The 13,750-nt window shown below is 36.4% G+C and overlaps 1 protein-coding gene across 1 annotated transcript in view; it reads right to left on the bottom strand.

The window, feature by feature from the left end:
* LOC107191913 (hemicentin-1) overlaps window positions 1-13,750 on the bottom strand; it is a 423,923-nt gene that overhangs the window by 95,325 nt on the left and 314,848 nt on the right. Inside the window, exons 4-5 of the mRNA XM_015581060.1 lie at window positions 6,716-6,886; window positions 5,724-5,885 (exon numbers count right to left, since the gene is read on the bottom strand). Of these exons, the coding sequence (XP_015436546.1) occupies window positions 5,724-5,885; window positions 6,716-6,886 (333 nt within the window). The remainder of the gene's footprint in view (window positions 1-5,723; window positions 5,886-6,715; window positions 6,887-13,750) is intronic.

Raw genomic sequence — 13,750 nt, 5'->3', positions numbered from 1 at the left:
GCCTTACATACACGATGTACGATAAATTATCAAGCAGCAGAATATTTTTCATAAGTTCATACGAAAAGGGTTCTTTAACGTTATAATTAGTATAAAAGTTACATAATTTCCTATTTTACCATTTATTCAATAAAATCACCACATAAAGAAAAGAATTTTTGTTTTCACCGCAGCATTTATAAATTACTTCATAAAATGTAATTTCTCATAAAGTTCCACAATATGTTGCTATAATTTTCACAATACCGTAGATGGGAGAAACTTGACATAATTCTGTGCAATACTATACTATGTATAATATGCTCAGTTAATTACACAATTCACGTGGTGTACTCAAAACTATTAATATTCTACTTACATTGCGTGATATTGTTTATCGACAATTCTAATCGATATCACGGGCCGCCATGTACTCGATAATTCCACGCAGTAGTTACGGTTTGATATAGATCAGGCATTTCGCGCGATACTGTACATAGCACGATGATCCTTACTTAATACTAGGACTATGATCCGTATTGTCCGGCCGTGTACTATGTAGGTACTTGATATGATGTAATGTATTGCTGTGGCGTTATCATGTCTTTTACCGAAATTAAAGATCTGTATCTTCAACTCAAATTTACAACGATCACTATCCTGGATAACAGCGTATTGCTGCGTCTGGTTGAATTTCGAATTTATTCGCAGTTAGATCATTTCGCAGATCGTCCGACGTTCGTGCAACAGTGATCTGACAACGGAAATCTTTACATACCAGTGTAAAATTATCACGAAAAATATATGTTTACACATACAAGTCTGAAATGCAACGAAAATAATGTTGGAAGTAATAGGAAGTTTAAACGCTATTTTACATGATAATTGGACCGTTCAAAGATTACTCGTTATCAGGTCGAAAATTATCATGAAAATATTATTGAATATATGAATCTTTTTTCGAAAATAGGTTCAAAGTGTAGATAAAAGTAGAAAAGAGTGGGGGAAAAGCAACTCTTATGAAATATAATATTGACGTAACGTCATAATAGGATCTCCTTCTGTTAATCGTACTTTAAACTAAAATTGTTTTTCGTAGCAATGTTTCATAATTTATGTAAACATTTCTTTTTACGTAAAAATTCTGGCGGTTTTAAATTAATTCCTCTTTTTCTAAGTATCAATAAAAAAACAAAAAAGTTTAATATTCAAGTGTTTACTGCCAAAGTATACTTATTATTAGTTTTATACGCAAACGTTGATAATGTAAAATGATGTGAATTGAAACTACAATGGAACTAGTCGTTCTCGAGCCTCTAGTCACATATTTGAGTGACGTTTCTGCAGTGACATTTTTATTCTACTATGGTAAAGAACTTTCTTGTCAAGAAACTTGAAATATCTCATAAAATAGTCCATCCACGAACGTATTTCTCCAGTACTCTTGTACGCAAGAAAAATCGGTACACAAAAAAATTGTCCTACACATTTGAAGAAAAAGCACAATTATAATGAAACGTCTATTGAACTTTTACTTCAAACATTTTGATGTATTTTTAGTGAAACTTTATTACAAATTTAAGTGATTAGAAAAATACTTTTAAAAAATAATAAAAAATAAAATGAACGCATGTAGTAAGGAAAACTATTATATTCCGAGATATTTCATTTTCGATTTGTAGTTTATATATTTTATAGAAATAACATAATAATAAAATGACAGTTTTATTTACCAAGGTTCACATTTCAACCATGGATTTTTTTGAGTAATTAATATTTTTTCCCGTCTGACTATGGAATGATAGTTTGCTTCCTATCGAGACTATAATTTTTAAAAGCTTAGATCCGTGATCTGTTGTACACTGTTGGAAGGTTTGCAACATTTTTCCGGTGTTTCGTGTCATAAATTTGGCCGACTGCTTGCAATCTCGGGGAACGAAACAATAAATAAACGAACATGGGTGTCAGACAGTCAAGTCTGCGAACTTTATGCATTTGTAACATATATGACTGCTGTATGCAACACAATAAAAGGGACACAGAAACATTAATCACATTTGACGAGGTTTTTACTTCGTACTTAAACCACCGAAACAATTAATGAAACAAATCTGTTTATGATTAACTTGTTTTCTGAAATTGATCTCCAAAAATGTGAATTTGCATTGTAAAAAATTATGTTACAGAACAACGGTGATTCATAATTCAGGTATCGTGTTAACTTCACTTTATTTTTGTTAAAGAACACGAGTGATTTTGTGAGATGAATGACGTGGAATTCTAATAAGCGAGGCGGAACCGAAGGAAACGTGGATCGAACGGGATTAAATCAAGTAGCAGAAAACTGACCGGAATAAATTAGAGAAAATCAGATTAAAGAAAAGCTGTTTGCAGAGAATTCATTAAAAGGGTGCGTGACTTTCGAGACTCCCGTTGTTTGAAAAGTCTTCCACGTCGAAGCGAATTTCTGGCGTTTAATCGGGACGCGAGCGAATGGGGAACGAGAAAAAATCGTGTATTCCAAGGTGAGTAGAGACGAAGAAGCTGCGGATCACGCACGCGAGGATTTTAACGAGTTCCCCTTTTAACAAACGATGCGGAAAGGGATTTTTTTAATGTCAAGACCGAAATGATTAATGACCGTGACTAGGCAAGGTCATAATTTACTAGCGGCCAATTCTCTTTAACTTTGTTCGTAATTCATAGATCATGCTTAACTTCCAAACTTTCGACAGAAATTGATCACGAGCTGGATCTTCCTGTATCGTTGTGTCTGAAAACATTAATCTTCAGCCCAACCCTTTATCGTTACCAGATAGGAAAACGAAAATTATACTTTAATATTCGGTTTCACGCGACTGTGTACACTTTCAAATAATATCAACTTTCTACGGTGTTGTATGGAAAATTTGATAAGATGAAGTATGGGTCATTCCACGCCAAGCGGATCACTTTTGTACACGATGTCTGGGTTTCTGCTTAAATTGTAATATGTTATACTTTATGTGAAATTAGGGGGGGGGGGGGATTAAGTCATGATTTTGTTGGTTTCGGAATTGTTTAAAAAATACAGATTCTCAAAGTTGGTAGTTTTGACCGATTTTTACGAAAACTACCACCACAAAAGAATTTTTATCTCAGAAACCATTAAAGATAAGAACTTGATTCTTTTTTCCTTTTGATCGTAAAAAGTTGTTCTGTGTAATGAATTTTTTGTTTTGTATGTAAAGTTATTTTTGTGATGCAAAAATATTAAAAATGTTTAAAATATATGACCCCCCTCTACTTTCATATGAAGTATAACATATTACAATTTGAGCAAAATCCCAGACACCGTGTACAAAAGTGATCCGCCTGGTGTGGAATGATCCGTATTTCAGGGACTTAAACCGGTATGATTTTGATACCGGTATTATGCCATCAAAGCTATACCGAAACCGATGTATTACCGAAAACCGAAATAAATATCGGTATTTTTTCGATTTCTACAAGGGTAGGGCTTATATAGGGTTATATAGGGCGAAGATACAACCGAAAATACCGATATTTTACGTTTCGGTAGAAGTCCCTGACCCGTATGTGAAGAAAATGGACACATAAATTGCCGTTGGAAATATTGAATGAAAAATTCAACGATATTTTAAATATGTGACCGCTTTTTTTATTTTCGCAATGGACGATTTGTCTCAGTAAGTAGCCGTACTGTACGACAGAATACATTTGTTTCTGCAAATGTATTACATAGGAACAATGTAAACAGTTACGATCCCACTGGTACGTAGTCTGATCCCCTCTCTACCTGCATGCGAAAGGTAAACATTGTCAATTGTTTCAGTCAGTGTGCACGTTGTAAAGTCGTGTTTGAGTTCTGCGATACGAAATCTATGTTTGCGTTATGATAGTGCTTCCGCATATTCAACCATTCCAGTGAAAGAGTTTTTAAATTCAAAATCGATCACAATGTAGAAGCCATACCCCCACCCCTCCCCCGCCCAGGGATTCGTCTGCTTTGTCTCATAGTGACTATTTCTTTTTCGTCGAGTAAAAGGACTTGCAAACGGAATGCATTTACAATCAATTTCTGAAATTCACAGTAATATAATGAATGTATTGAAACAGATAGGGGAAATTATCCTAGGCCCGAACGGTACCTAGAATCGGACATTAATTATATGTTCGAGAATTAAAACGCGAAAGAGTTAAAGAACAGGAAGGTAGAAGGGTAACTTGGGAAATAAATTCAAAAAGATGAAAAATACGAACAATGAAATTGTGTGTGCAATTTTCTTAGAGAGGAATGATGAGATATGACGAGTACATTAAATATATAATATCAACTATATTAATGCTGCCCTGCGTTAGGTTACTTATGTTTGTTATGTCCGGTACTAGATGCTATTCAATGTTCCTTTATAATCACATACCAAAGTTTAATGTTAATTTAATTTGAATGTTATGATAATGTAGGTTATTTTCTTCCTCTGCGTTGATTTCTATTGTTGTTAACATGTAATTAATGCAGAATAAAAAGAGAAGAAAATAATATTTTCTTATTTATCTAAACTACAGGAACTCCCCCTACCAGAAAGTGAGTACCAAAACTATTAGAACCAACGAATATGATTTTTAGTCGTCTACTTTATCGGAGATGGTCTCACATCTGTTCAATTTTCAAAATAAAATTTTTAAATGAATCATTCCCAAAACTTCATTATCACACATCATAAGAAATAATTAATATGGGACTTGAAACAATCAAAGAAACAACGAATCATCTACACTTGACCTAGGCTCAATCATCTACATCTTTCGACCCTCTATCGTAAACTTACCCCCTCAACCCTCTTAAATGAATTATTCTCAAAACTTTATAGTAACAGCTCGTACGAAATAATCGATATCGAGCTTGAAACAATCAAAGGAACAACGAATCATTTACATCTTTCGACCCTCTTTCGTAAACTTACCCCCTCAACCCTCTTAAATGAATCATTCCCAAAACTTCATTATCACACATCATAAGAAATAATTAATATGGGACTTGAAACAATCAAAGAAACAACGAATCATCTACACTTGACCCTCTATCGTAAACTTACCCCCTCAACCCTCTTAAATGAATTATTCTCAAAACTTTATTGTCACAGCTCGTACGAAATAATCGTTATCGGGCTCGAAACAATCAACAGAGCAACGCATCATCTACATCGTTCGACCCTCTTTCGTAAACTTACCCCCTCAACCCTTTTAAATAAATTATTATCAAAACTTTATTGTCACAGCTCGTACGAAATAATCGATATCGGGCTCGAAACAATCAACGGAGCAGCGAATCATCTACATCTTTCGACCCTTTTTCGTAAACTTACCCCCTCAACCCTCTTAAATGAATCATTCCCAAAACTTCATTATCACACATCATAAGAAATAATTAATATTGGGCTTGAAACAATCAAAGAAACATCGAATCATCTACATCTTTCGACCCTCTTTCATAAACTTATCCTCTCAACCCCGAGAAGCCTCGACCAGCCTCTCACAGATAATGGTTACCCGGAGCAGAGGGAAAACTTGGTCGAGATTATTTTACTCTTTTCTGTCGATCGAAACGCCGATAAAGAAGCGCTTATCGTCTCGAGTGATTCACTTTCCGTGGGACATCGGGTGACTGGATGGTGGGGCTGCGCGACGGCTAGGGGGTGGTACGGTATATGGAGATTGCATGCATACACCAATACACTTACCGTGAACATCCAGCTTGATGTCGACGGTGAGGGGTTCAACGAGGGCTGTACTGTTGACTTTACACGTGAAAGTTGCACCGAGCTCCTCGCGCGTGATTTGCATCTGCAGCAGGCTGCTGCCGGTGCCTGTCCCGTTCGCAGCGATCGTCGTCGAGCTGGTTGCTGAAACACACCCGTGTCGACGTGTTTAGATGTGTTTTTAGATCGAGTTTGGAGATGGGGAACGTGCCATGGGTTGATCGCTCGGAGGAAATTCGACGCGATTTTTGGCGGACAGACGGGGTGGTACGTCGGACGTGTTTAGATCTGACACATACGGAAATTTGTGTACGTGCATGGTGGCGTGCAATTAGCGGCGTTGAAAAGAAGTTGCGTGGTAGAATAAATTGAAAATACCCAGTCAAGTTTTTTTCTTATTGGTCCTTGTTAGCGAGAAAATTACTATACGATAGATCATTTAATACGCGTATACCTGTTATTGTCTGTTTATTACTTGGCAGTTTTACTTCTGCAATTTTTATAAATAATTGTAGTGGTGTTTCACGGTAATTGTGAATATGTGAATAAATGGTTGGGAAGTAATTTAATCGGTGAGAAACATAATACTGTATGACTAGAAGCATTTATAAAAATTACAAAAGATATTGTAATATATTTGTCATGCGTGTTTTACGAGTATTAAAATTCGATTTTCATGAAAAGAGATCGTCATGTAAGGAAATTTTAATACACTTTTCAATTTGTCGTTCAATACGACTTCAGACACGCCATACTACGTTTGTTTCTATTTTCACCACAATACGTAAGAACTGAAAACTTTAGGGTAGTTTTATATGCATCGAGTTGATATTAAACAGTAGCTTTCAGAAAGTGTTGTGTTATCTGTTAGTGGTGTTTGAAAATATAAAAATGAGTACGAGATATATTAACAACAATTCGGAAGTTTCAGTGCAAAATAGAAGAATGATACCGTTGTTATTTCGAAATCTTACCTTCCAACATCTGATCATCTTTGAACCATTCGACAGATGGCACTGGCTTCCCTTCGCCGCTCTCGCAGTACAGGGAAACCATCGAGCCTTCGTTGATAGGTCCTAAAGTAGTGCCGGTGCTTAACGTGTTCTTCGTATTCTCGTCGATGACTCGTATGAAGTCAGGTTGCACTGAAACATAAAGGACGCGGTTGAATCGAAAGTCGGTCAATTACGCAGCTAAAAAGTGGCTTCGATTCATCTCACTATTATTGCTTCTATTCAGCAAATACGGTCGCTTACGCTGCAGTCTTTGCGTTTCGACGTTTCAGTAATTGTCTATCGGTTTTCCTCGGGAAAAACGTTCAAACGATTTCATATAGCTCGCGTGTATAAACACTCCGGCAATAAATTCGAAATTAATGTGGAAATACAAGGTGTGGTTAAAAAGGCAAAACCACAATTTTTTCAATTATTATTTACTATTTTAAATAATATATAGGCTGGTTTCTGTAAATATAGCGTGTTTAGGAAAAAGGGTCTAAGAGTTATAGTACTCGTCGAGTGGAGTAAAAAACATCTAATCAACATGGATCATAAAATCAATACTCTCGATGAAAAATACAAAAGTTTGTTTTCACATTTGTCACAGTTGTTTCATATGTCTTCCTTCTAATTCAAGAGAAAACTCACATATGTATACGGATCCTAGATGGACGTAGATTTCCAAATATTCCCTCCGTATCTCGTATTGTCTATTGTCGTAAAACTGACACAAGTGAATGAACGTTGAATGTTTCAATAAATAATTAAATAACGGTAATATTCGAAACAGGTTTTTCCCCTTTAAATGTACATTATTTAAGCGTTCGTTGTCTACAGTGGAACGCAATTGTTTGCAAGAAACAAAAATTCCAAGATAAGGTTTGAATATAATGTAATGTATTTTCATTATAAAAAATGCACACTTAAAGTATCATTAAGTTTAAAAATATTCTTGAAAAAAATACCTAAAGAATGTTATTTTAAGACACTTGAAATTATTACTACATGGCAGCAGTGGTCCCAATTTCAATGATGCCTCAAAGGTATTTTCCATCCAATTTAAATTTCGGGTCATTTCGATCCAGTATGACAATCGAAGGTTAACGCCCCTAAAAACCATGGGGTTCCACCACGCTGATGCGACCATAAATAAGACAAAAATAAAATAAAAGAATTCCTCTAAATGATTTGTCGCAAGAATCCAAAACGCGACGTAACATTACCAATAAATAGCTGATGCGACCATAAATAAGACAAAAATAAAATAAAAGAATTCCTCTAAATGATTTGTCGCAAGAATCCAAAACGCGACGTAACATTACCAATCTCGACTGCAAGACCTTTTCGCGCGCATTGAATGCCGCTTCACCGATGACGATAAGGAACTCGTTCACACGAGAAACATCCGGTAAACTTCACGTCGCATATCACAATAAGATCTTCAGCCGTCCTCCGTTCTCTCGTTCCTCGCTAGATGCCGCGTCTCTCTCGAATTTAATATCTCTCCCCGAGTGTCCGTCGTCGTCGTCGTCGTCGCGGGGACGTTTGAATCCGTGGGTTTTTAATTCGAGTCTCCCGCCGCCGCAGGAGGAGGGAGCTCCATTGTGACGAAAAGAGCCGAGCCGAGGTTGGAGCGTGGTTGCAAAGCGGAGAGGCAGGCCGGGTTTGCAAACGACCAAGAGAATGGAAGCGGACCACCTTTTCCCGGGGACGAGCCCGGCGACTATGAATAAACTTTTCAACGCGTGCAAGTGCTGTTTCCGAACGGTAAGCTCGCGTCGGTCGCTGACCAGCCGGAATTCTACGTGAGCCACTGAATGTCAAGTAACTGTTTTCACTGGGAATTCATCTTGCGAATTTACCGTCCGAGGAACGCCGTAACTTTTTAGTACGGGTCCGCGCGCGCTGGCCAGCCAGGCCGGAAACGCGAAGTCGTTCGACGGACCTCCGAGCCCTCGGGGCGAGAGACGGTTCGTCGGGGATCAATTTACAGCACGGATTTCCGGGAGACCGTACCTCGTGACCGTTCGCCTAGGAGGAGAATCTTTTTTTATCGAACGGTTTTCCTGTCGAATGACTCTTTAACGCCTCACGGGTCACAATTGACTTCGCTGAAATGCAAATGCACCAGCTTGGCATTCAAAAGTCTGAAGCTTCTGGCACGATCATTTTCTGTGTTAATTTGTTTTTGGAATTGGTAACGTATCATTCATTGGGAGACGTGAATCTGCGTCCTTTGGTTTTGGAAACGTCCATTGGCGGGATATTGGGATTCACGTCTTTTACATGTTCAGTCCTAAAGATTGACCTAAGGGCCAGAGGAACTCTTTGAGAACAAGAAATAATTAGAATAAGCATTCGAATTCGAATTTATTCGGAATCAAGTTCACTTCATCCATTTTGGTGACCTTGAAATGTATTGTCAAGGTCATCATTTTGAATAACTTCTTCCTATACATTGTATTAATATATTTATTATATTATTATATTCATATTAATACTGTATATTTAACCGCCTTAGTTTCCGAGATATTCGCAAAAAATATTTTTAGCACTATGTGTTTAACATTAATCAATTCTGAATTACTTTTTTCCTTGATCTGACTGCAATCAACTCTCAATTACAGTTTTTAGTGAGCTGTCACTAACCAACTCCGATCAGTATATTCCTTCTGAATTGATTACAGATAGTTCAAAAATACAAGTAATTGAGAGTTGGTTAGGGACAGTTCACGAACAGAAGTAATTCAGAGTTGCTTAGAGTGAAATGAAATGAAATACATAGTGTTAAAAACGTTTTTTGCGAATATTTCGGAAACTAAGGCTCAGATGTGGTGACACGTACCTATAGGAAAAAGTTGAGAATGATGACTTTGACAACATATTTCAAGGTCATAAAAATTGGTAAGGTATATATACCTGATTTCTAATAATTACCCAAGCACAGAATATATCATACACCACTTACACTCGCAGTTCAATCATAAATAAACCAAGTTTATAGAAGAATAACTAAACCTCGACTAAATCAGATTTCTCGCAGACTAAAACACATACTGAACCGAAAGCATGAGTATCACGACCACGTGTTGTAGGTGTATAACATAATCTCGAAGTACTTAGAACTCGGATTCTGGTAGGCGTAACTTGCTTTCCAACTTCCACTTATCCTTTGGGATTTATGAGATTTGTTGGGGTCAGAGTTGGGAGACTTTTGTATCGAGCGATGAATAATGAATGATGTAAAAAATTGAACGTCGATGCTTGTCTCTGAATAACCAATAGCAACGATACCGTTCTTTTAGTTTTGGAATTTCTGTAAGAATTAAGTACAATACATACTTCTATGGTGTTCTAAAAATTGTGTGGCGAGACTAGTCAGGCAACTTGGAAAATTTCTAAACAGCAGATATAAAGTACAGCACTTATCAGAGGGTACTATGTAGCTAGCCTAATCTAACAGATCGCTAAATCCCAGAGCAGCAATTTCATAATACGAGCTGAAATAAGTTCCAGAAGTTTGCCAAGTGAAAATGCTTGGAGAACGGTCTCCGTAATATAAAGTATAGGAAGTATAAGGTAGCTGCGTTTTAATATATTATACATTGTACATATTGTGTATTCGAGCGGAGCATAGCCTAGAGGAAATTTATTACCATGATAATCATCCAAAACATAGGAAATGTATGTAGAAGCGTTTGCATTAATTCAGTTCAGAAATGACATTTCGTCCAGAATTTCGACCAACATTAAAAATACCAAACATAAAACCTTGGAAAAAAGAAGTTGCATCTTTGTCGAAGTGACATTAACTGATATATCATGACAGCTTAAAGTTCCCTTTGAATTTAAGAATATTTTGCGAAGGTGGAAGTTTCTCTTCCCCAGATCTTGCATCTTATAATATTTATCTACCCTCCAGAATCACAATGAAGCTGAAAGGAAGAAGATTCGATTAGGTTGACGCCAATATTTTGCGTGGAATATGACAGAACTCAACAGATTCTCATGAAAGGAAATTCAATGATGTTTTCAGAAGTACTAAAAATGTTGGACCTCCTGATTCTTATCAGTGGAGGACCACAGAGATGGGGTTTTCTAGGTATGCCATTCAACAATAATCGTAGTATCCACGGAACGCAGCATAATACCCTGGTAGTTATTGGTAACCACCAGCAAGATCGACTATCTACAAAATCTGTACTGTCGTTTGGAATTATGTGACGCTTCATTTTATCATTATACGGTTATGATAATAAAAATTCCACCATGGTGAACACGATAAGACAATGACATCATAGTGGAGAACAATGCGTCGAGGTTACCAGAGTCAACCATCGTAAAAGCCACGGTACGATCATGTCCAGTCAGAAGTATTCACGGGTCGATCGGAACCCAATGACCCAATGAACCGTCTAAAATAATTTCCACTGGATAAGGGATCTAATTGGATTGGTCGTGAGACAAGTGGTTCTTCATACAATTTAAACAGAAGTGAATTGGTGCTCGGCATAGTTCGGCCGCCGTAACAGCTTTCCATCCGATAAATTGGCCTTTGAAATACGCGAAACGGACCAGAGAACCCGCAGAAACGAACGATTACAATAAGTTCTGCTGCATTACGAGGTTTAATTATAATTCCGAACCAGGTGACGACAATCGGAGTGGAGGCTTCTTTTGTCGTTGGGCGACGGTGTTCGCGCCCCACCTGGTGAACTTCAACGCTGCCTCATTGATCCGGGGAAAAGACTGAACCCGCAGAAAGTGTGCGTTTTGTATATAGAAACTTATGACAGATGCCATTTTCTACAGTTCTTGAAATCGTTCGTATTCAAGCCTCCCATTTGTTAAATAACTGCTCGGGCTCTTATTCTCTGTTTATGGAAGAAATAAATTTTCTATGATTTGTGCATTCAACAATCGAGAACAATAAGGAAATTAAGGTAAAAGTTACGTTTAAGGGATACAGCTCCGATGACCTTGACATATGTTATAAAGGACACTCTTCTGAGTAACCTCCAACTATGGTTTTATTCATCGTTCGCTATTTATTAAAACGTTATTAGCAAAACAAAAATAGTATCGTACTTTATTAGTATTGATAAGTAAAATGACCTTCACATATGTTGTCAAGATCTCCCTCCTGAGTGACCTTCAGAAAGTTTCAGTTATCAAATGTTTATTAAAAAGTTATTAACTAACTCTAACCAGCTCAGAATAACTTTTTTTCCTTGAACTGTGTTTAACCAACTCTGAAGCATTATACTGATCGGAGTTAGTTAGAGTAACTGGTATATGTTGCAAACTCTTGTTGCCAATAACTTTTTAATAAGAAACGAGCAACGGCTAGAACTGTTTGGTGACTACGCAGAAGAGTATCCTTAACAACATATGTCAAAATCAAGGCTATCGGAGCTGCATCCCTTAAATGTAACTTTTAGCGAAATTAATAATTGAATGGGTGCTTAGAAAAAGGACGTATGTTATATTTAATCAAGTTCACAGGAAACTGTAAAAACCATTCGTTGATCAGAATAGCATTAATATTCATTCTTTTTTTCTACGCAGCACCTGTAAAGCTATTGTTCAGTATTAGAAACTTTTCCAAAGCGTCTTCTAGATCACACCTGACCTTTATTCAACGAAAAACTTCTTTCGAAAAATTTATAACATTTGTCCTTCTTCTAGACACCCATTCAATTAAAAAATGAAAATATTAACTCATAATATACGCCATAAAAAAATGTAAAATTCAAATTTTCTTGTAATATTAAAATAAAACAAATTTCTGAAAGAAATAAATACATAAACGTTTATAATTTTTTGTTTTCGAAATAGAATTTTGGTTTTCAACAGTTTCACTGCAAAAGCGTGCTGGGATTATTGGTCGGTTATAGCAAAAAATGCTCAAAATGCAATGGGTTAATATTAATTTTTGTACAGTTGATAAAATATTTTACAAAATCTATTCAGCTGGATTTTTAATTTTGCGTTGATATAATTTTTAAAATAATTTAGGTATCTAATAGAAAGAATCGTTTGAATAGCTTTTTAATATATATTGTTTTTAATGAGAACGAAGATTACAAAAAATCTGTATGCACATGCTACTTTTCCACGAAGAAATCTTTTTTCGCGACATTTTCGCGTACAGACCAAGAGCGCCGAAGGTGAAACGTGACAGCAGGTGAAAGAAATGCGTCGCGTATGCACGAAATGAGTTTCAAGTTTTCAAATTTCATACCGCCCTGCTCGAATCGCGAGTTTCTTCGTCTACAGGTTTGTATGGAAGAGATATAGAAAACTTCCGAACAGGCATTAGGTTGATGTAAAAGTTCCGCCATACGTTTTCAGCGAGTTGCATACACAGAAGTTGAAACTCCCGTAATATAAAATCGAACCCGACTTACGACGTTTTTTTTTCTAAATATTCCGAACGTATCTTTGTACATTTAAGGAGAAACGACATTGATATTTTATTCGTTCTTTCACATCTTTCTTCATAGTTTCGCAGATACCGGGATTGTAATCTGGTTCCAAATGTTAAGTCCTTAATACAACTAATTATAAATAATTTATTTTAAAAGTAATGTGACTATTGTATCACTTCGTCAAGAATTGTGGTTCTTCTAGCAGTTATTAACTGGTATATTGCATCCAAACGTCATTAAAATCCGAGCGACTGTAAGAGCAATTAAGGGACACAACGCGATTAAATTTGTTATTCACACCACTGAAATCGTAAACAAAACGTTTGTAAATTAATCTGTAAACACTGCATTTGTGCAAATATTCATTGTTTAGTGGCGATATCTACTCACCATAAATTATTCCATTAAACTTGTATTACACATATAATTTTATGTAATAAACAGTTATCAAGAACGCAACAGAATTATCTGCTAACCGAACATTCTTTCATCGGAATGTTCTATTATCACAAGAATGTACGTATATCAGACTTTGGTTGTATTCCAGGCAATGTTTACATCCCGACACGTATGCACACCT

This window comes from Dufourea novaeangliae, unplaced genomic scaffold (assembly GCF_001272555.1).
Source record: "Dufourea novaeangliae isolate 0120121106 unplaced genomic scaffold, ASM127255v1 scaffold248, whole genome shotgun sequence".
In the NCBI taxonomy this organism is placed as follows: Eukaryota; Metazoa; Arthropoda; class Insecta; order Hymenoptera; family Halictidae; genus Dufourea; species Dufourea novaeangliae.
The sequence above is the reverse complement of the archived record's forward strand: the minus strand, read 5'-3'. Positions and strand labels throughout refer to the sequence as shown.